The 19,834-nt window shown below is 36.8% G+C and overlaps 1 protein-coding gene across 3 annotated transcripts in view; it reads right to left on the reverse strand.

Annotated features, from left to right (window-relative positions):
- Positions 1-1,088: 1,088 nt before the first annotated feature.
- Positions 1,089-19,834, reverse strand: part of acsl1a (acyl-CoA synthetase long chain family member 1a) — a 37,270-nt gene continuing 18,524 nt past the window's right edge. For 2 of the 3 annotated variants that reach the window (XM_065254530.1, XM_065254529.2), the window contains exons 3-21: positions 17,472-17,586; positions 17,318-17,382; positions 15,900-16,001; positions 15,662-15,761; positions 13,225-13,400; positions 13,112-13,144; positions 12,977-13,028; positions 12,192-12,265; positions 10,240-10,317; positions 9,670-9,804; positions 9,454-9,588; positions 7,291-7,386; positions 7,142-7,214; positions 6,970-7,058; positions 6,535-6,651; positions 5,346-5,489; positions 5,071-5,172; positions 2,511-2,582; positions 1,089-2,346 (exon numbers count right to left, since the gene is read on the reverse strand). In XM_065254530.1, coding sequence (XP_065110602.1) covers positions 2,206-2,346; positions 2,511-2,582; positions 5,071-5,172; positions 5,346-5,489; positions 6,535-6,651; positions 6,970-7,058; positions 7,142-7,214; positions 7,291-7,386; positions 9,454-9,588; positions 9,670-9,804; positions 10,240-10,317; positions 12,192-12,265; positions 12,977-13,028; positions 13,112-13,144; positions 13,225-13,400; positions 15,662-15,761; positions 15,900-16,001; positions 17,318-17,382; positions 17,472-17,586 — 1,899 coding nt within the window. In that variant the 3' untranslated portion in view covers positions 1,089-2,205. Of the gene's footprint in view, positions 2,347-2,510; positions 2,583-5,070; positions 5,173-5,345; positions 5,490-6,534; positions 6,652-6,969; positions 7,059-7,141; positions 7,215-7,290; positions 7,387-9,453; positions 9,589-9,669; positions 9,805-10,119; positions 10,198-10,239; positions 10,318-12,191; positions 12,266-12,976; positions 13,029-13,111; positions 13,145-13,224; positions 13,401-15,661; positions 15,762-15,899; positions 16,002-17,317; positions 17,383-17,471; positions 17,587-19,834 lie in introns of all 3 variants that reach the window. The other variant, XM_065254531.2, reaches the window with a different exon arrangement.

Consider the following 19,834-nt stretch of genomic DNA (forward strand, 5'->3'; position numbering starts at 1 on the left):
AACACTATATACCCAAATGTCAAAAAAGTTACTCAAATCAACGAACAGCACTAATAAGGCCCCATTCTTACAGATCATTAACTAAAAAAGAAGTTAGTTTAGGGTTTAGTTACTCTTTAGGCAACTAAAATTGCATGTCAACTTTTTAAAGGGCACATATCGTGACCATTTTACAAGATGTAATATAAGTCTCAGGTGTGCCTACAGTGTGTCTGTGAAGTTTCAGATCAAAACACCCCACGGATCATTTGTTATAGCATGTCCAAAATGCCCCTATTTGGGCTGGTACAAAAAAAAGCACAGTTTTCATGTGTGTACTTTTAAATGCAAATGAGCTACAGTGAGCTAGTGATGGGAGAAATGAAGCTTTTCGAAGCTTCGACTCAATTGAACCAATTGCTTGATTGATTCAGTTTTTTGAAGAAGTTCTAAAAAAACACCACACACCCTGGCGACCCCTGCTGGTCAAAATAGTGTAAAAGCAGATATGTCCAAACATTTTACAATTTTTTTACAAAATAATAGCAATATTTGTATTAAAAATTTTTTTTAAAGTATTATGTGTTTTTAGTTTGATTTAGGGCAAACAAATCATTAAAACTAACTACCTTTTTAATTATGCACGTTTTTGTAATTAAATCTGTCTATAAACAAAAAGTAGACAAAATGGCAGTGTTATTAGTCAGAAGGATAAATGTTTTATGAACTTGCATAATAAAACTGACCCGAGTTCACCTAAACATATTAGACACTGGTCATGTGATCAACTCCCCCTAGTGGTAAACCATCGGATTTTCGAAACGCTTCGAAATAGTTATGACGTAATGAAGCCTCGTTTGCTAAAATCACGTGACTTGGGCCAGTTTGAAACACGCTCCGAACCACTGATTCGAAACAAAGGATTCGTAAATGTTTCAAAGCCTCATGAAGCAGTGCTTCGAAAATGACCATCACATCACTACAGTGAGCGCTTTTGGTTAAAATAGATCTGGGGCCTCATTTATAAAATATATCATTTTATCATTTTACAGGTATTATTTATGCTATTATAGCAACATTACACACTAACTAGGATTTAAGAAATGAGATCAGGAAGAACGTGACCTTTAATGATGTGGTAGAGATGGAAGATTATCATAATGCACACATCCTTATTTACTTTGATACAGGTCCAATTGCAGTCATGGTAAACACGACACATAACTAAACAAATAGTACAATAAACCGCTCAGACTAGTAAAAGACAACACCATCATTTAATTTCTTTAACACCCACATGCTACAAAGAACCTTTTGCACAATTTATGTAAACCAGAATACAATGAAGAATGAAAAACACATAAATAGATATATGTACAAGGCTTACACACTAGAAAAGAGGCACAGTTCACAATTTCAAAGTGCTATCAGAGGAATTTGAACATCAACAAGAACCAATTCATAATACAGATCTTTCTGTCAGAAGAAATCACTCAAATTTTTTATCAAAACTTGCTAGGTGAGATGCAAAAATATTTCACCGTAGGGCATAGTTTATATTTACAGACTTAAAATATCTTAAATGCATACCAGCCAACAGCAACTCGGGCCGGATACGGTGCAGATCCGGAATCTTCTGCTGACTGGGATGGTTTACCAAATAAAACAAAAACCAGTGATGTTCTGCGAACCGAATAATACATTTATAGGAAGTTCCAGTTTGTGTTCAACATATAAACATTTAGTAAATGTTCATGTACAGTTCTGGGGTAAAGCTCGAAACTTTCACATTTTAAATAGGCTGAAATGCCTGCAAATGATTTAAAAAGGCAAAATCGTGTAAGCACTTTGGTATGAAAGTTAAATCAGCCATGCTGTCATTTTGTTTTACATAATTATAAAAGCAGACTTTAGGGTGTGCTCTGGGTATGGTTATTACACACAAATGCCTTCACTGTCCTAAGGCATTGGATTGGTTCATTTCCAGTTGTCAGCATGATCAAGCTGCAGGGCTCTTGAAATGTTTGACATTTGCTGGCAGGATCCAACCGTACCTTTTATGACTGTGGTGCCACCAAATGGTGAAAATCATAATCGTACTTCATTGAATTCAAGAGTACATCAACAGTGTGTGCTGTCCTATATGCTATCAAGTGTGCAAGTTCAGGAGTGTTTTAGTTTTATCCGAGATGGGTTTAACTCGGTGTAGCTGGGGGTCTTTGTCGTTCACATTTTGATTTTGGCATAGAGCTGGTCGATCTGATCCCTGAAGTGTTGTCTCAGCTCAGTTCTCTTTGCTTTCAGTGTTGGTGTGAGAAGTCCATTCTGAACACTGAACATCTCTGTGTGTAGAGCGATGTCTCTTACCTATCCACACAAATTACATTGAAGATGCAAGACGATCAGTTATTGATATGTGTAATGTCATACAACAGATATGATATTAATATTGTTATTATTTTGTATGATACAACAGACAAGCATGAATATTTGGGTAACACTACAGATTTGTGATTGTTAGATTATATCACCTGTTCGAAAGATTTCAGTCCAGCTTCTTTACCAAGGCGGATGATATCCTCTAAAATAGCATTTTTTAATTCCTGTTTTAACACACCAAAAGAGGTTCTTTAGGAATGGGACATATTTGTTTTACATCAGAAAAATATTTAAATAAATTTATTTAAGGTGATACTCCAGCCAAATTATTTACTGACCCTTAAAGGGATAGTTCACTTTAAAATGAAAATTCTGTCATCATTTACTCATCCTCATGTTGTTCTAAACCTGTATGAATTTCTTTTTTCTGATAAACACAAAAGAATATTTTGATAAATGATGGTAAGCACACAGTTGACGGTACCCATTAAATTCCATCATATGTTTTTATTCCTACTATGGAAGTCTATGGTCACTTACTGCTGTGTGGTTACCATCATTTCTCAAAATATCTTCTTTTGTGTTCATCAGAAAAAAGAAATTCATACAGGTTTAGAACAACATGAGGATGAGTAAATTATTACAGAATTTTCATTTTAAAGTGAACTATCCCTTTAAGCAATCCGAGATACATGTCCATCATCTTTCAGACGAACACATTAGGAGTAGTTTAGTAAATGTATAATTTCTGACTTGAAATCCCCAAAAAGTGCATCTATCCTTCACAAAAGTAATCTACATGTTTTTAAGGGGTTAATTAGTCTTCTGCAGGTAATCGTTTTTTAAATATATATATATATATTTCAAACTTCATAAACCATAATAACTTCTGTTAATGACGCCATCTTGGACTCGAGCGATTTATAAGAGTGACTGCGCAAAATATGGCAACCAACGCTCATTCCACTACAACTCGGGAATCGTAAAGATGCCGGTGTTTCCGGAAGCTAGTTATAATAGTTTATAAAGTTTAAAATATGGATTTTTTTGTACAAAATCACATCGATTACCTGCAGAATCCCTTTATTAACCCCTTGGGTTACTTTTTGGGGGTTCAAGTCAGAATTTGTTCCCTGATCCCTGTCTTCTACTGTTATAAAGCTGAAAAGAGCAAGGACATTTATTAAAATTACTCAAAATGTGCTCGTCTGAAAAATAATGGATATATGTATCTCGGATTGCTTGAGGGTGAGTAAATCATTTGGCTGGAGTATCACTTTAAACGAGACCGCAATGGACCATAAATGTGACTTCCGGGGGACACCGGACAACCTTCGAAATGAGCAGCAGATTGGGGTATAAATATCCATGCAAGCAGGTTTTTAATTAGCAATTAACAAAAACATTGCAAAGGTGAAATTTAGCAGATAAACTTATGCTTTCCATCATTAGTTGCGCTCCTGTACATATCTGGCAACCCGAAGAATAAACAATAGCTTTTAATAATTTGAATTTAGCTCTATGCTAGCGGTCATAGAGGGTCTTTAATTGTATTCGTTAATATAAATGTTTTACATTGACATTTTTTCAGTTTGCACACGCTTTGAAACAAAGCAACTTAAAAATTTAGCAAAATATTTTACTTAATAACCAGTGGTGTAGTCTACGTCAGTGGTTTTCAAAGGGGGCTGCGAGATGGTGCCCAGTTTTATGACATTTTATGAAATACATTAATTTATCATCAATTCTGTGTAGTTAAACCTAAAAAAATAAGGCTACTGACCAAAAACACTACTTTTTAAATGATGGTAACCACACAGCAGTAAGTGACCATAGACTTCCATAGTCGGAATAAAAAAATATGATGGAATTTAATGGGTACCGTCAACTGTGTGCTTACCATCATTTATCAAAATATTTTCTTAGTCATTTATCACAATACTTTCAAAATATTTTTTCCTACTATGGAAGTCTATGGTCACTTACTGCTGTGTGTTTACCATCATTTCTCAAATGATCTTATTTTGTGTTCATCAAAAAAAAAAAAAATAAATAAATAAGGCTACTAACCAAAAAAACACAACTTTTTTGTATAAATTAATGTTTTTTTTTTTTTATAAAATGTTGAGTTTTAGAACAGTTTTTTGTCACAAATTTTCTTTGGGGGGCTGCGAAAAAATGCACCGTACACAAGGGGGGCCGTTCGCTGAAAAAGTTTGGGAACCACTGGTCTACGTGATACGCAGGTATACATTGTATACCCACTAGGAAAGGTCAAAGATTTCCGAAAACCCACTTAAAAAAACGTGAGAATATGTAACAGCATTGTTTGGTGAAGAACTTGCATTTATAAATTGACAGATTTGATATATTACATGCGGCACTGCCCGATCCACTCGGGGTATGAAATCAAATTCCTGCGTCGCGAATGTGACTGTAAGCAGACGGGTGTATTTGACTTCACGTTGCTCTACAAAAACCCACAAACGAATGACATCAAAGTACCGCGAGATGGATTGGAGAAATCATACGGAAAAGTCTGCATTGAATCACTCCCGCGGTACTTTGACAATCATCAGTTCAGTTTATTACTTCATCTGAGAGGGAAAAAAATCCACAGTTGACCCACTACAAAATCTAGACTACACCACTGCTAATAACCATCACCATTATTAAAAAAAACATAAAAAATCCCAATGAAACGTGTGTTACCTTGTTCTTGCACATTTCTGTGTAGGAGCCCACAATTCCCCTTTTCTTCGCCCATCCTGGCAGAAAGTCTGGATCAGGTACAACAATACCCACTAAACATGCCTGCAAAAGTATGGTATGGGTTTACACACTTTATACAGTATATGCACACACTCTGATTTATTGCTGTGTGTATGATGTATGTCTTATGACTTCTCATGGATTGGTAGGTCATTGTTGTGTAATGTAGGTTTACTAAACACAAGGTCTGACATTTATTGGTCTCATTCTCTCACCTGTAGAGAGTCTCCATGTACATATATTTGTGCCACGGGATCGCTGCGGTTGTAGATGTTCTCGATCTTTTCTGGAGCGATGTATTCACCCTGGGCAAGTTTGAAGATGTGCTTCTTTCTGTCGACAATCTTTAGAGTACCGTTCTGAAACATCATACTGTATAATATAAATGCTCAGTGAAGTAATAATGTATGGAGTAATTGATAAAAAGACTTTGTGCAGTCACAATATTCCTGAAATATTTCAACCAATCAAATTGAAGTATTGAGGCGGTATGTTGAGGTATAATGCTACATTAAAAGTGCAACTTTTTGAAGATCTCTTGACAAAAATGCAATATAATAATATACATAACTATATTATTAGTGGTGTATAAAGTGACCTTAATAAATGAACTGTAATGTTTTTATTACTATAGAATGAGCCGTTTTTATCTACATACACTACGGGTCCTCTTACATGGTAGTGGCTATTTCGCGGTACCATGTTTCGATATTTTTCCTATTTAAAATTATATTACACAGCGCCCTCCTGCTATTGAAAGTTACCATGGGGACTATTTTCGGGTAGTGCGTAATATCATAACAGCCATGTTACAGCAGCAAAGTCCTTGATTATTACGCCAGAATGAGAGTATTGTTCCTAACAATATCAGCCTTGAAAATAGCAACTTTTAATTTTCAGTCAGTCTTAGTTCACAATGTAACTACAGAAGAGTCAAGTTTTAAATAGGAAAAGTATCAAAACTCTGTGGTCATTTTTGAGCACGATGCTAATGGTCTAATCAGATTCAATGGATTATGCTAAGCTAGTAGTACCGCAAGACCCGGAGATCTGCCGAATGGATTCCAAAATGGTAAAAATCAAATGTTTAACTCTAGGGGAACTGAAAAATGACCATATTTTCAAAAAAAGTGGAGTGTCCCTTTAAGTTCTGTCAAACATGATCTGGACAATGAGGAAGTGTAATTAAAATAATATTTCCCATCGGTCATATCAGTTTTTTTAGAAATGTCAAACCAATGTTGTTTTCATTTAGAGTGCAGTTTAGCTAAATGTGGTTTGTTGATGTCAGATTTATTTGAAATTCAGCCAATTCGCTGAATCGAATACAAGGTTACTTGTTACTTGCACTGGCAGAATGAATAAGTAAGAAACAAACGTCCCGAGAAAATATGTGGATTTTACCGGAAGCCATTTTCCAATGTCTCCAGTGTGCAGCCATCCATCTTTATCTATGACCTCTGCTGATTTCTCTGGGTCTTTCAGGTAACCCAGAAACACATTTGATCCTTTCACACACACCTGTGGAGGACAGAGAAACAAAGATAGACCAATCAACTGAGATGCGCGGTTCCTCTCCTAAAATATGAATTATAAAGTGAATTCTTCATGGGAATGTTCCTGGTTTAAGCTCTGAAACAGCATTTGTTTCAAATTTCACAAAAGTTGATTCTCGACTATACATCCCAGAATTCATCAGTTGAAAGTGTGGTAATACTAAAACACAATACGAAAATAACCTGGGACAATCAGCATGATTCTAAAAACTGTGACGCAGAGCTGAATTTGTATTTAACCAAGAATATTTTAGGTGATTGGATATTTTAGGTGATGACATACCTCTCCTTCTCCATTTGCTGCAAAATAATTCATTTCAGCCACGTCCACAAGCTTTACAAAGTTACAGGGCAATGGTGCCCCCACATGACCTAAATACAAAGATTGCAAAAACGTAATTTACATGCGATTATTCATTACAGTAAATGTATCTGCTGTTCAGACTCTGTCTTACCTGCTGTCCAGTCTCCAGGAAGTGACAAAGTGCATCCTGCAGTACACTCTGTCTGACCATAACCTTCATAAAACTACAAAACAACCAAATAATAAACTGCTGTGTCAAAAAACAAAAATGGGGGGAATATTGATTTGAAATGTGTGTACCTGACAGCCCAGTGCTGCACGCAGGAAGTTGAGGACAGTAGGAGATACCGGAGCAGCTCCTGTGATCATCAGCCTTATGCGCCCACCCAGACTGGCCTGCAGGGGGAGACACATACATTTGTGTCACTGTCCCTTAGCCAATACCCACTGGCAGAATGCCGAATACAAATAAGTCTGTTTTGGAGCAAATTGTAAGGAAACTATAGTCTCCATAGATTCTCCATGGTTTGAATTAATATATAAAGAGAGGAAAGTGAAGATATTTAGGAAAATTAATCATGGTTTTATCATAGTAAGTGTAGTAACTATGTGTTTGTGGCATATTGATTACCATTTGTAAGTAGTTACGACAAATGCCATGGTTAAACTAGTAGTAGCCAAGTTTTTTATTTTATCTGTAGTTGAACCATAAATATCTTTCGCAAGTAACATGTTCCCTCATAGTATGCCCACGCACAGATCAAAAGACTTCATGCAGAAGTAAGGTGCACCAAACCCCTAATATGAAAGAATTAATGAGTAATGTATCAGCTCAGGAAGCAGAGAAGTTATAAATGAGATTCACCTGCGGCACCGAAGGAAATTGTAAAACAAAAAATGAAATCAATGATAATGAGAGAATATGATAGTTTAACCTGGATATCACAGACAGGGTCACATAGATAACACATATATTTGGTTTATTTTTAAGTTTTTAATTACAATTAAAATATTATAATGATTAAAAGGATTAGTCAATTTTCTTAAAAAAATCCAGATAATTTACTCACCACCACGTCATCCAAAATTTTGATGTCTTTCTTTGTTCAGTCGAGAAGAAATTATGTTTTTTGAGGAAAACATTCCAAGATTTTTCTCATTTTAATGGAGTTTAATGGACCCCAACACTTAACAGTTTTAATACAGTTTAAAATTGCAGTTTCAAAGGACTCTAAACGATGCATAAGGGTCTTATCTAGCGAAACGACTAGATCTAAAAAATTAAAAATATGCAATTTAAAACCACAACTTCTCTTCTTCCTCGCCAGCGCGACCTCACGTAAAAAATTTTTCTTGCCAAAAATGACAATCGTTTGGCTAGATAAGACCCTTATGCCTCGTTTGGGATTTTTTAGAGTCCTATGAAAAAGCAATTTTAAACTGCATTAAAACTGTTAAGTGTTGGGGTCCATTAAAGTCCATTAAATGAGAAAAATCCTGGAATGTTTTCATCAAAAAACATAATTTTTTCTCGACTGAACAAAGAAATACATTTTGGACTACACGGTGGTGAGTAAATTATCTGGATTTTTTTTAAGAAAATTGACTAATCCTTTAAAGGTGCAATCTGTAGATTTTTGCGGCATCTAGTGGTGATGTTGTGAATTGCAACCACTGGCTCAATCCACAGCTCACACCTCCCTTTCGAACCACACAGGGAAATTACAGTAGCCAATAGCCATCAGAGGACAAACATGTTGTCATCTGAGAGAACGGCCCTGTCCCAAATGGCACACTCCGGATTTATGGACTTCCTCAGAGTTCACACTTTGATGACATCATGTAGTGCAGACCTTATAGGGACCCTTGACGCGAGTCCACAAGGGTGCACCGGAGTCGTATTTTGGGACAGACTCGAGCATCATGCCGGAAATAGGAAGAGAAGTTGCCCATCAGTGTGAACCCTTCGTTCCGTCGTCTGATTGCTCTTTCGCAAGGACTTCTGGGTTGGTAAAGTGTGCGAAGCCCGCATCAAGGGTGCAAAGGAGGCGCTGATGAGCACACTTCAGAGCGTAAAAATGACAGATGGGACACCCTACGGACTCCTATACTATGGGAGCAATTTAACGCCACGAGACCAAAAGTCCACATGAAGTGTGCCATTTGGGACAGGGCCTACAAAGTGACGAAGTGCACACTGGCAAAGAGTTTGTCTGTTTAGGGCTACTGTAAAAACATGGCTGAGCAAAGTGATGACTTCTATGTAAGGAGACCGGCGGTGTATGTAGATAAAACAGCTCCTTCTAAGGTAATAAAAACGATTCAGTTAATGATGTAAGGTCTTTATACACCACTGAAAACATAGTTATGTATACAAGATGTATACATAGTTATGTGTTTCTTTCAATAAATCCTCCTAAAATGTACACAATGCACCTTAAAAAAAAACCTTTTTCTGATTACCTGTACTTTACTAAAGATAAGTTTATCCCACATGCTGTCCTTCCTCATGACTCCACTCCTCATCTCCGCCTCTTTCCTGCTGGTGGCAAAATCCAGCAGCCATCTTTTAAGCGGAGTGTTGGCCTGACTGAAGATCTACACAAAAACACGAACATGAAGCCCATTGTGTTTTTTAAAATATAGTCAATATATATAAGTATAAATAAATTCAATTACCTTATCAAACATACGATTGAGTAGTCTGGGCACTACAGGAAACACAGTGGGCTTAAGAGTCTTTAAATCATCCATCAGCAGGCGAATATCACCCTGAAAATATCCTATCCTCGCCCCATGGGCCAGAAGCACACCCTATATACACGAGCACACATATATGGGTATGTAAGATTTAATTTTTATAGGTAGATGATAAATATACATTACAGTTCAGGCACAAAAAATAATCTGACCTTGCCTGTAACAATGCTGTGGTTACAATAATGTGCTTAAGTATGGAAGTTAACAGGGCAAGTCATTCCAAAAGGGCTTAAACAGAAATATGAACTCTTATATTTGTTATTCTGTTAAAAAGCGTTATTATTTGAGTTGCAATGCTGAAAAAATTGTCAATAGTGAACCAATGCTACAAAAGATTAAAATGTTTCATGATGCTTGTGTAATACATACCTCAACCACTCTCTCAAACATGTGTGCTAGTGGTAGGTAAGAGATGTGAATGTCTGTATGGTTAAGCATGCAATGTACCTGTAAAACACACACACACACGCAGTGAGAAACAGTGTGTACCTCCATTACTCTCTCAAACATATGTGCTATCGGTAAGAAGGAGAAGATAACATCACGAGGAGTAAGCTTCACCAACTCCTAACCACACAGACACAGGAAACAGAACAGCATACAGACATTTGCAACAGGAAATGGAGACACAAGATGGTGCAAATATAACAGAGAGAGAGAGAGAGAGAGAGAGAGAGAGAGAGAGAGAGAGAGAGAGAGAGAGAAAGTTGCACATGACCATCAAGTAAGAAAACCCTTAAACATGAACTGAGGCACAAGAAGAGAAACGTGCTTGCAAAAAATAGCATCACTTGCTTAAAACTGAAATGTTTACCCCAGGTATTTTTCATTTGTTGATTAATGCTCTTGTTGTTCTGACATTCTTGACCAAAAAAACATTAAACGCAAGATTTTCGACACTAAAGTAAGCAAAACAGCAAAAATGGTGTAGCTTGATAATGCTGTGAATTGGAAATCACAGTTGATGGGAATCAATCCAATGCACTTATAAATCATGTATATGGGGGTTACGTAATGAAATAAAGTTTTGTAACGGTTACATTAGGGCTGGGACGATTCATACTAATAAATAACTGTCTGAAATCGATTCTAAATTGCAAAGGCAATGTTTGCACAGCTCTTTCAGGTATTATGGCTCTTTGATCAGCAGTGGCGGCCGGTGACTTCTTTTTTCGAGGGCGCTCAATGCGAAGTTCGTCACAACATGTATGTAGCCCGTCATGTGTGTGGTTCGTAATTTCAAAATATGTGTTCTGTGTGCGAGCAATCCTATGTGCATCACATGTGTTGTCAAAACAAGTGCCTGCTGCAGACGCGTCTAAAGGGTTTATGATAAAAGAGACGCTCGCGTTTGCCAGATACTCTTATAATCTCATGCGTAATCAGGGTTTAGTGTTAAGGGAGTGTCGTGCGTATGTTTTGTGAACGTGAGCGTCTCTTTATCATTATCAGTTTTGATGCGTGTGCAGCAGGCACTTATTTTGACAAACACGTGATGCACATGATGCACATAAAAAAACGAAACTTTGTAAAGCATGCAATATTTTTTTGACATCAAATCTGGCATTGCTGATGCACAATGTCAGAATTTGAACACAATGGGTATGGCAGAGGGAAAAACTGGGTCTCACTTCATGTTAGGTGTCTTTAATTACATTAAAATTAATGTTTATGATTAAACAATTGTGTACAAACTTGATGTTATATTCAGTGGCGGCCGGTGACTTATTTTTTCGAGGACGCACGCTGCGAACTTCGTCACAACATGCATGTAGTCTGTCATGTGTGTAGATGATCATTTCAAAATATGTTTTCTGTGCAACGAGAGATCATGTGTGCATCACATGTCTTGTCAAAATAAGTGCCTGCTGCAGATGCGTGCTAAAGGGTTTATGATAAAAAAGACGCTTGTGTTTGCCAGATACTCACATAATCTCATGCGTAATAAGAGTTTACGGGAGTGTCTTGCGTGTATTTTGTGAACGTGAGCGTCTCTTTTATTATAAACGGTTTTGACGCATGTGCAGCAGGCAGTTATTTTGACAAAACACGTGATGCACATGGTTCACATGACGCAACAAACACATATTTGGGAAACACGAGCAACACACGACACTCCGAACACATATTTTGAATTTGCGGCCCTCGGAAGAGCAGTCACCAGCCCCCACTGTTTATATTGTCCTTACATTTCAAGTATCAGCATGTCATTACATTCTTGAGCCTAATCCTAAACCTATCCTGAACATCATGCTTGTACACATTAGGTACAGTGTATGAAAAGTCATTTTTCTTGTGTAAGTACACAGTCGTAGTTAAAAACAAAATAACTCTTTACTTTGTAATTTAAGGAAGTACTGTAAGAAAGTAATACAGGTCGGGAACAATGTGAGGGTAAATGAATTTTTGGGTGAACATAAAGAGAAATGCTCTTGGCTTACCTGTGTCACTTTAATGAATGCAGAACAATTAGAAACAACGTTTTCGTGTGTGATCATTGCTCCCTTTGGATTTCCTGGTGGAAAAGAAATTCAAAACATTTGAAAGGTTCAGATGCAAAACCCTCTAAGTGTGTCTGAAATGTTTTCTTATGAGCATTAATTTTCAATACTGCTTACTAGTCATTAATTGAAATGCCTTATTTTCATAAATGTCACATTATTTATTCCATTTGTATTTAACAAATATGATTGTCTTTCGCTGCAAAGCCCTCTAAGTGCAATCTCTACTTCTAAAAAAAATCCACTTTTTGGACAAGTTATGCTAAGCAGCTGTAAAATCTAGAAGATTAAAACGCTGCAATTGTTGAAAGTAAAAATTCCAAATGTTAAAAAAACTGAACCACACATTAGGGGGCGCTGCCACATTCGTGTTGTATTCAGGTCCAAGTACTTACAAGGGACTCCAAGTTTAAATGTAATCCACGGTTATTTCACATTCGTCTTCTGTACACTTTAAGGACATTGCTAAAAAATTGCCCCTCAGGGATAATAAAGAATACCTTGAACCTTGAAAAATTGACGTGTTGTTTAAAGGATTTTGACCAAAAAACGGTATTTAATGACCGTATAATACATGTCAAGAGTATTCGGTTAATATCATCAACTTATTTTTGACAGAGGTTTAGTGGCTTTTGCATCTGAGCTTTTCATTTATTCTCCATGTGTAGAGGGAGTTGGAGAGAGATAGACAGAGAGAGATTTACCATATGTACATAAACACTAACCTGTAGTTCCACTGGTGAAGCAAATCAGAGCCAAATCTTCTGGTTTAGGAGGCTAAAATTAAAAAAACCCAAAACTCACTATAGCATCCATAAATCATAATTTACTAAATCAATATAGTGCTCAGTTTCACTCACAATAGGTGTCTTATGATTGGTTTTGCCAATAGCCTGTAAAAATAAAGACTTTCTTTAGCACAGTACCAATTCAATATAAACAGGGATCAATTTACCAGTGTGTGAATTCAAACCTCCAGCTCTTTCAGACTCAGGATTTCAATGCCAATCTGTTGTGCCTGGGCAGTCAGCTCACTGTCAAAGTCCTCCACGATCACTATAGATGTGACACTATGCTGTCGTCCAGACACACAGCTCAGGATGAGACGAGCTCTATCGGCCATGTCACAGATGACCGTGGAGATGCTTGCTGGAAAAACAGCTCTGTTACCCACGATGTATTTCATCATACCAACACAACATGTTCTCCCTGCTTTGTAAAATGTCAAAATTCTACAAATAAACATGCACTTACAGTACACATTTTGATTTGTATAGTAAAAACTGAATTCAAATACAAATTTGAAAACCTAAAAAAGTAGTAGGCCTATGTTGAAAATGTAAAGGTGAATTATGTAACTTTTAAAAGGATCTTTTGACAGAAATGGTTTATAATATACGTTAACTATATTATCAATGGTGTATAAAGACCTTACAAAATTCACTGCATTGTTTTTATTATTTTGGAATGAGTAGTTTTATCTCCATACAGTTCACCATTTTGCGCTGTCATGTTTCTAAGTAGCCCTAAATGGACAAACTGCTCTATAGAGTGTTTTGTCACTACGTTGTCTCGCACAATGATGTGTTTGTCCTGTGACGGCTACAGTTGCTTCTCTATGCGTTTTGAAAGGGAGGGGTGAGCTGTGGACTGAGCCATTGGTTGCAATTCACAATCTGACCACTAGATGCCACTAATCTACACACTGGACAATAAAGAGCTTTTGTGATCGCAATTACTTTAGATAACTTTAGTCTGTGGTTTAGGATATTTTGCACTTTAAATTACAATCACATTTCGCATAAATAACACAATTATTAAGTAAAATTGTCAAAAATGTGAGTTTTATGGTTTAACGAAACAACCTTAAAGGAATAGTTCATCCAAATATTAAAATTGTCTTATAATTTACTCACACTAGTGTATCGATCACTAAATAAGTTCAAAATATTAATCTTTCCCTCTCATAAATCTATCATTTTCAAATATGTTATTTGGATTACTTTAATAATGGATGTATTTGCTTACTAGACCTTTGCCATGTTGACGCCCATATAAAAAAACTTAAAGGAATTTTCTTAAATGAAAAATCCAGATAATTTACTCAACACCCTGTCAACCAAAATGTTGATGTCTTTCTTTGTTCAGTCGAGAAGAAATTATGTTTTTTGAGGAAAACATTGCAGGATTTTTCTCATTTTAATGGACTTTAATAGAGCCAAACATTTAATACTTAACACGTAACAGTTTTTCAAAGGACTATAAACGATCCCACACGAGCCATAAGGGTCTTATCTAGCGAACGATTGTCATTTTTGACAAGAAAAATAAAAAATATGCACTTTTAAACCACAACTTCTCATGTATATCCGGTCGTGATGCGCTAGCGTGACCCCCACGCAATACGTCATGACGTCAAGAGGTCACAGAGGACGAACGCGAAACTCCGCTTTGTGTTTACAAGTGTGTTGAAATAGGACCGTTCCTACATTGTTGTATGTCAACTGATACTAATTAAAGTCTTTGTGTCAGTTTATTGTTTACAATGGTCCGCAAATGTGCGTTTTATATATGTAACACGTGACCTTCCTACGTCACTACGCATTTACGTTAGGTCACGCTGCACCGGACCTAGACGAAAAGTTGTGGTTTAAAAGAGCATATTTTTTATTTTTCTTGTCAAAAATGACAATCGTTTCGCTAGATAAGACCCTTATGCCTCGTGTGGGATCGTTTATAGTCCTTTGAAAAACTGTTACGTGTTAAGTATTAAATGTTTGGCTCTATTAAAGTCCATTAAAATGAGAAAAATCCTGCAATGTTTTCCTCAAAAAACATAATTTCTTCTCGACTGAACAAAGAAAGACATCAACATTTTGGATGACATGGTGGTGAGTAAATTATCTGGATTTTTCTTTTAAGAAAATTGACTATTCCTTTAAAGCAACACTATGTAGTTTTTTTACCTTTAAATAATGTCTCTAAAATTATTTCAGTGATAGAACAACTTTTAACTGGACAAATTGTACTGTTGCTTCAACCGGAGCAGCCTCCTAGCTGCTACAAGCACACTCTGAAAGTGGCGGTGGAGGGTAGAGCACACAGCCCCACCCCTCCCCCTGCCTGCAGAAGAGTGTCTGATACCAGGCACTGTTGCGCTTTTTAACCACATGGGGGAGCTGTAAGTCATTTTTACATGGAAATTACATAGTGTTGCTTTAATATGGAATTGTTTGTGTTCAGCTAAAGAAGGGAAGTCATATTCATTTAGGAAAATTATGAGCGAATTATCAGATTTGGGTTAACTATTCCTTTAAAATGTCAAAGTATACACATTAGCAAATATTTTATTTCTCATATGATCATAAATAATAATTTGTAACAAATAATGTAAATGTGACTTCTCTCACCTTTGTCAATGATGTAGCTGATAGCCTCTGTCCCCAAAGTGTCATACAGCGGAACTGCCACCAGGGAATATGTGTAACACGCTAGTTCTGAAATTGTCCACTACACAAACAAACACGCACATATACTATGTTATGTAATTATGGTATACAAAAAAATATTGATCAAAGGATTACATTAAAACACTTTCTTTACAATATTTAATAGCACTAATATGGACATTTTTTAACACGTGGTTACCTCTGGTCTGTTCTGGGCAAAGATACCGATGTATTTGTCTTCTGATTTGCTGTGACCTCTATGGAGGAACGCTGAGCCTATGAACTCGGCCCTGTCTGCTACCTACAGTACAAACATCATACACAAATACATAACTTAAACAAATGCAAAGCATAACATAAACAAGAACAGAATGTCTGGACTAGTTTTGTAAAACATTTTAAAAGTACTTTTATAATTACACTTACAAAAAACAAGCACAATTGAACAGCTGCTCCCTACATTTATATGCATTTAAAAGAGCTGCGTTACCACTGTCTGACCTTTTTAAATATGACGATTAGAAATGTACTGATGTTAATTTTTCTTTTTTTTACTTTTTTGATTATTCAGACTGAAATCTTCCGCAATCGATCCCATTATTTTCGTGGCTATATTAGCTTGCATTAACTATATGCTGTACATTAAATTTCTGAATAAAATGTTTCTTTACATTTTCAATACACAGGGCTTAAATTCATTGCCTTTTCTTGTACTCTTCTGATATATTGTCCAAGAATATCGGTTGTTTTTAAAGGTGCTAAAGAATGCATAGAATTAGTATGTTGAATTGTTCTTTGAGATTTACATAGAAGGTATGTAACTTAATTAAGTGCAATAAGTATCCGGAAACGATTTTACATGATTGAAATGGTCTATTTTTGCCCTATTTGCCCTAATATTTAAATAATAATGCTGAGCTCTGCTCAGATTGCTCTGCGGCTCATATCAGTAGCTCATATTAGTAAAACATAAAATTGTAACATCTTTGTAATTCATTTTATGTGTAATTTAATGTTGGGGCATACATCTCGATTGTGACATCACAGTCAGTGTTATGTTGAGATTGGCCTGTTTTCCAACAGTCCAACAGTCTTTTGCGTGCATGAGGTTTACATAAAAATAAGGAAACAAATGCGTTTGAGGCTTACACTTTGTCATTAGCATCTACAAAACTCTTATTATTCATCTATGCCTTTGTAAATACAGTTTTTTATTGTATGGCACCTTTAAACTGTAAGCCGATAGCTTGAAAAGGTGCTTTTATCAAGTATTGCATCTCTAATGACGATTCCTCTACTTCTTCTTCATTCGGTGACTCCTCTCCCGTGGGCTCACGAGATTGTAAAGTGTCCATTGAATACACACTCCAAAATCTTGCTGGAACTAGCAGGTCATCCAGGAACTTTTCACCCACCGTTTTCGACTACGAATTTGGACATTTTACTCGCCTTGTATACTGTTTTTCGCCTACTGTATAGTAGCAAATTAGGCAGTTTCAAACGTAGTTATGGTTTTAATACAAAAACCATGGTTACTGTAGTAAAATGGTTATCCATAGCCCAAAAACCATGGTTACTTTAAAAGGGTACAAAAGCAGAATATTACAGAGGTCATACCTCTTTATATGACAGCCATTTATATGGCTTGTTTGAGTTCCGTGATCCTAGGCAAGGACCATTATCTGTAAAACGAGAATGGAAAGGTGCTTTATACTTTTTTACGAATACAAAATGTTAGTTGGTTTGAGTATCTGCTTTAATAAGCACTTACTAGACACTCTCAGTCCTCGTAAGAAAACCTCATACATCGTCCGAGCATCACTATAGTAGTAGGACATGTACGTGTCGCTGTCTAGCAGAATAGATCGTCGAGCATGTTCTCCACCCTGAAAAACAAAAACCAATAACACTGACGTTTAGAATTAGCTTTGCTGTACTAAATCAAAACATGAAACACTGCACTACTATATACACAGGATCAATATACAGTATGGATAGATAAATGAAAAAGACATTGACATTAAAGGAATGGTAATTATTTCCTGAAAATATGTGTTTTTGCCAAAGTGCTTGAATCATATCCCTAAAGGATAGTTCAATTCAAACAGCGTTGAAACAGTTTTTCCATGTTTCTGTGTTCAGGCCATGTTTTAGCCCTGCCTCTGCAGGTAATTGCAAATATCCATTCAGGTTGTAGCGGGTTTTTGAAAGTTGAAACGACAGCTTTGGTGTGGTTTCAGTGCAAAACAGGGGACACGCCCCCAGCACTTGAGAGCAGAGAATTCTGCCTGTATATTTACTTGCGTTTTTTAATCGTTCAAATTTAGATTGTGGCTAAATCTTTCCCCGCCATTTACGAGTCATCTCGTCAATGAAGAAAAAACATTTGCATAAAAACGTGTTCCTGATTAATTTTATGTCAATCTGCAATACCACGATTATCCAATTACTCAATTTATGAAAAAAGTCAAAACGTTATTTACTAATTTTAAACTCTGTGTATGTTTTCATAATCATTCTGAATCTGATCTCTAACAAAATTCCTTCACAAAAATGCAATAATTTCAGCTTTTGGCAAAAAAAATATTTTTTAAGGAAAATACCCATATTTATACCGAACCCCTAAGGTGACATTGGAGTAAAAAATCTAAAGTTTAGTTTCATGTGCTCAAGTGAAACTTTCATGTGCTCATGCGAAACTTTCATGTGCAGAATTTTTTTGTAAAGTTTCATTTCCCGTGCTCAAAAGACATAGCGTGCGTACGTGAAACTATCGCATGCACGCGTGAAAGCAAAAGTTTCACAGATATTTTCACGTGCGCACGCGGAAGTTTCAAGTGAGCATGCGATAGTTTCACTAGAGCATGCGATAGTTTCACGTGCGCACGTGAAACTAAACTTTATTTAATTTTTGCTCCATGTCCTCTTAGGGCCCTATTTTAACGATCTGAAACGCAAGTGCGAAGCGCAAAGCGCAAGTGACTTTGTGGGCGGATCTTGGGCGGTGTTGCTATTTTCCCGGCGGGAAAAATAACTCTTGCGCCAGGCGCAAATCAATAAGGGGTTGGTCTGAGGTAGGTTCATTATTCATAGGTGTGGTTTGGGCATAACGTCAAATAAACCAATCAGAACGTCATCCAACATTTCCTTTCAACGCAAGGGCGCAAGTTCCATGGCCAGTTGCTATTATTATGACGGATTTACCAGGCGCACGCCAGGAGCGGTTCACAGCCGAGGAGACCGATGTTCTTGTAAGAGCAGTCAAAGACAGAGAAGTTGTTTTGTATGGGGATAGGAGAAACGCGCCCAAATCAGCGTCGGTTAAACAGGCGTGGGAGGAAATAGCCACAATTGTCTCATCAGCTGGCATCCCCAGGACGTTGCGCCGCTAGCGCTACAATGATGTCAGGAGACGGGGGAATCCCAAGCTTGCCAGAATAAATCGGGCATGCCGTGTACCGGGAGGTGGATCTGCCTCTACACATGACCTGATGCCAGCAGAGGACATCGCTGCGTCCACCCTCACCGCTGAAAGCCAAGTAACGCAAGCAGTCCAACCCCAAAGTTCACTTACAAATCAAGTTCACATACATTAAGGTTTCTTATGAAAACATTTTAATTATTATTTACATAAAATAAATGTAATACAGCCACACAACAAACTTATGAAAATATTTTAATCGTTATTTGAATGATAATTTTTTAACTCAGCCACACAATAATTAAAAACTATCACCACAATGCTCACCACAATGATTCCCCTTATCTCATGTGTTAATATTTTTTATTGTAACAATTAATGATTTGCAAAAAGAACTGTTGCATCTGTGTAGATTAGATAAGCAAAGTTTGTGCGTGTTGTGCACGCTATACATTATGGTCAAGCATGCGCCCTTAAAATAGCATAATGAACAACGCGCAACTGACTTTAGACTACTTTTTTCTGGTCAGTGGCGCAATTGTTTTTTGAAACTGCAAAATAGCATCAGGGATGGTTTGCGCCAGAACACGCCTCATTTTTTGCGCTGAACCGCACAGGAAGTGCAGGTTTATTTCCCTAGTTTGCCGACGTGCATCTGTGGAGGGAAAAAACCCCGCTGTGCACAGGTGCAAAATACAAATGATACATGCGTC

Source organism: Paramisgurnus dabryanus, chromosome 4, assembly GCF_030506205.2.
Source record: "Paramisgurnus dabryanus chromosome 4, PD_genome_1.1, whole genome shotgun sequence".
NCBI lineage: Eukaryota > Metazoa > Chordata > Actinopteri > Cypriniformes > Cobitidae > Paramisgurnus > Paramisgurnus dabryanus.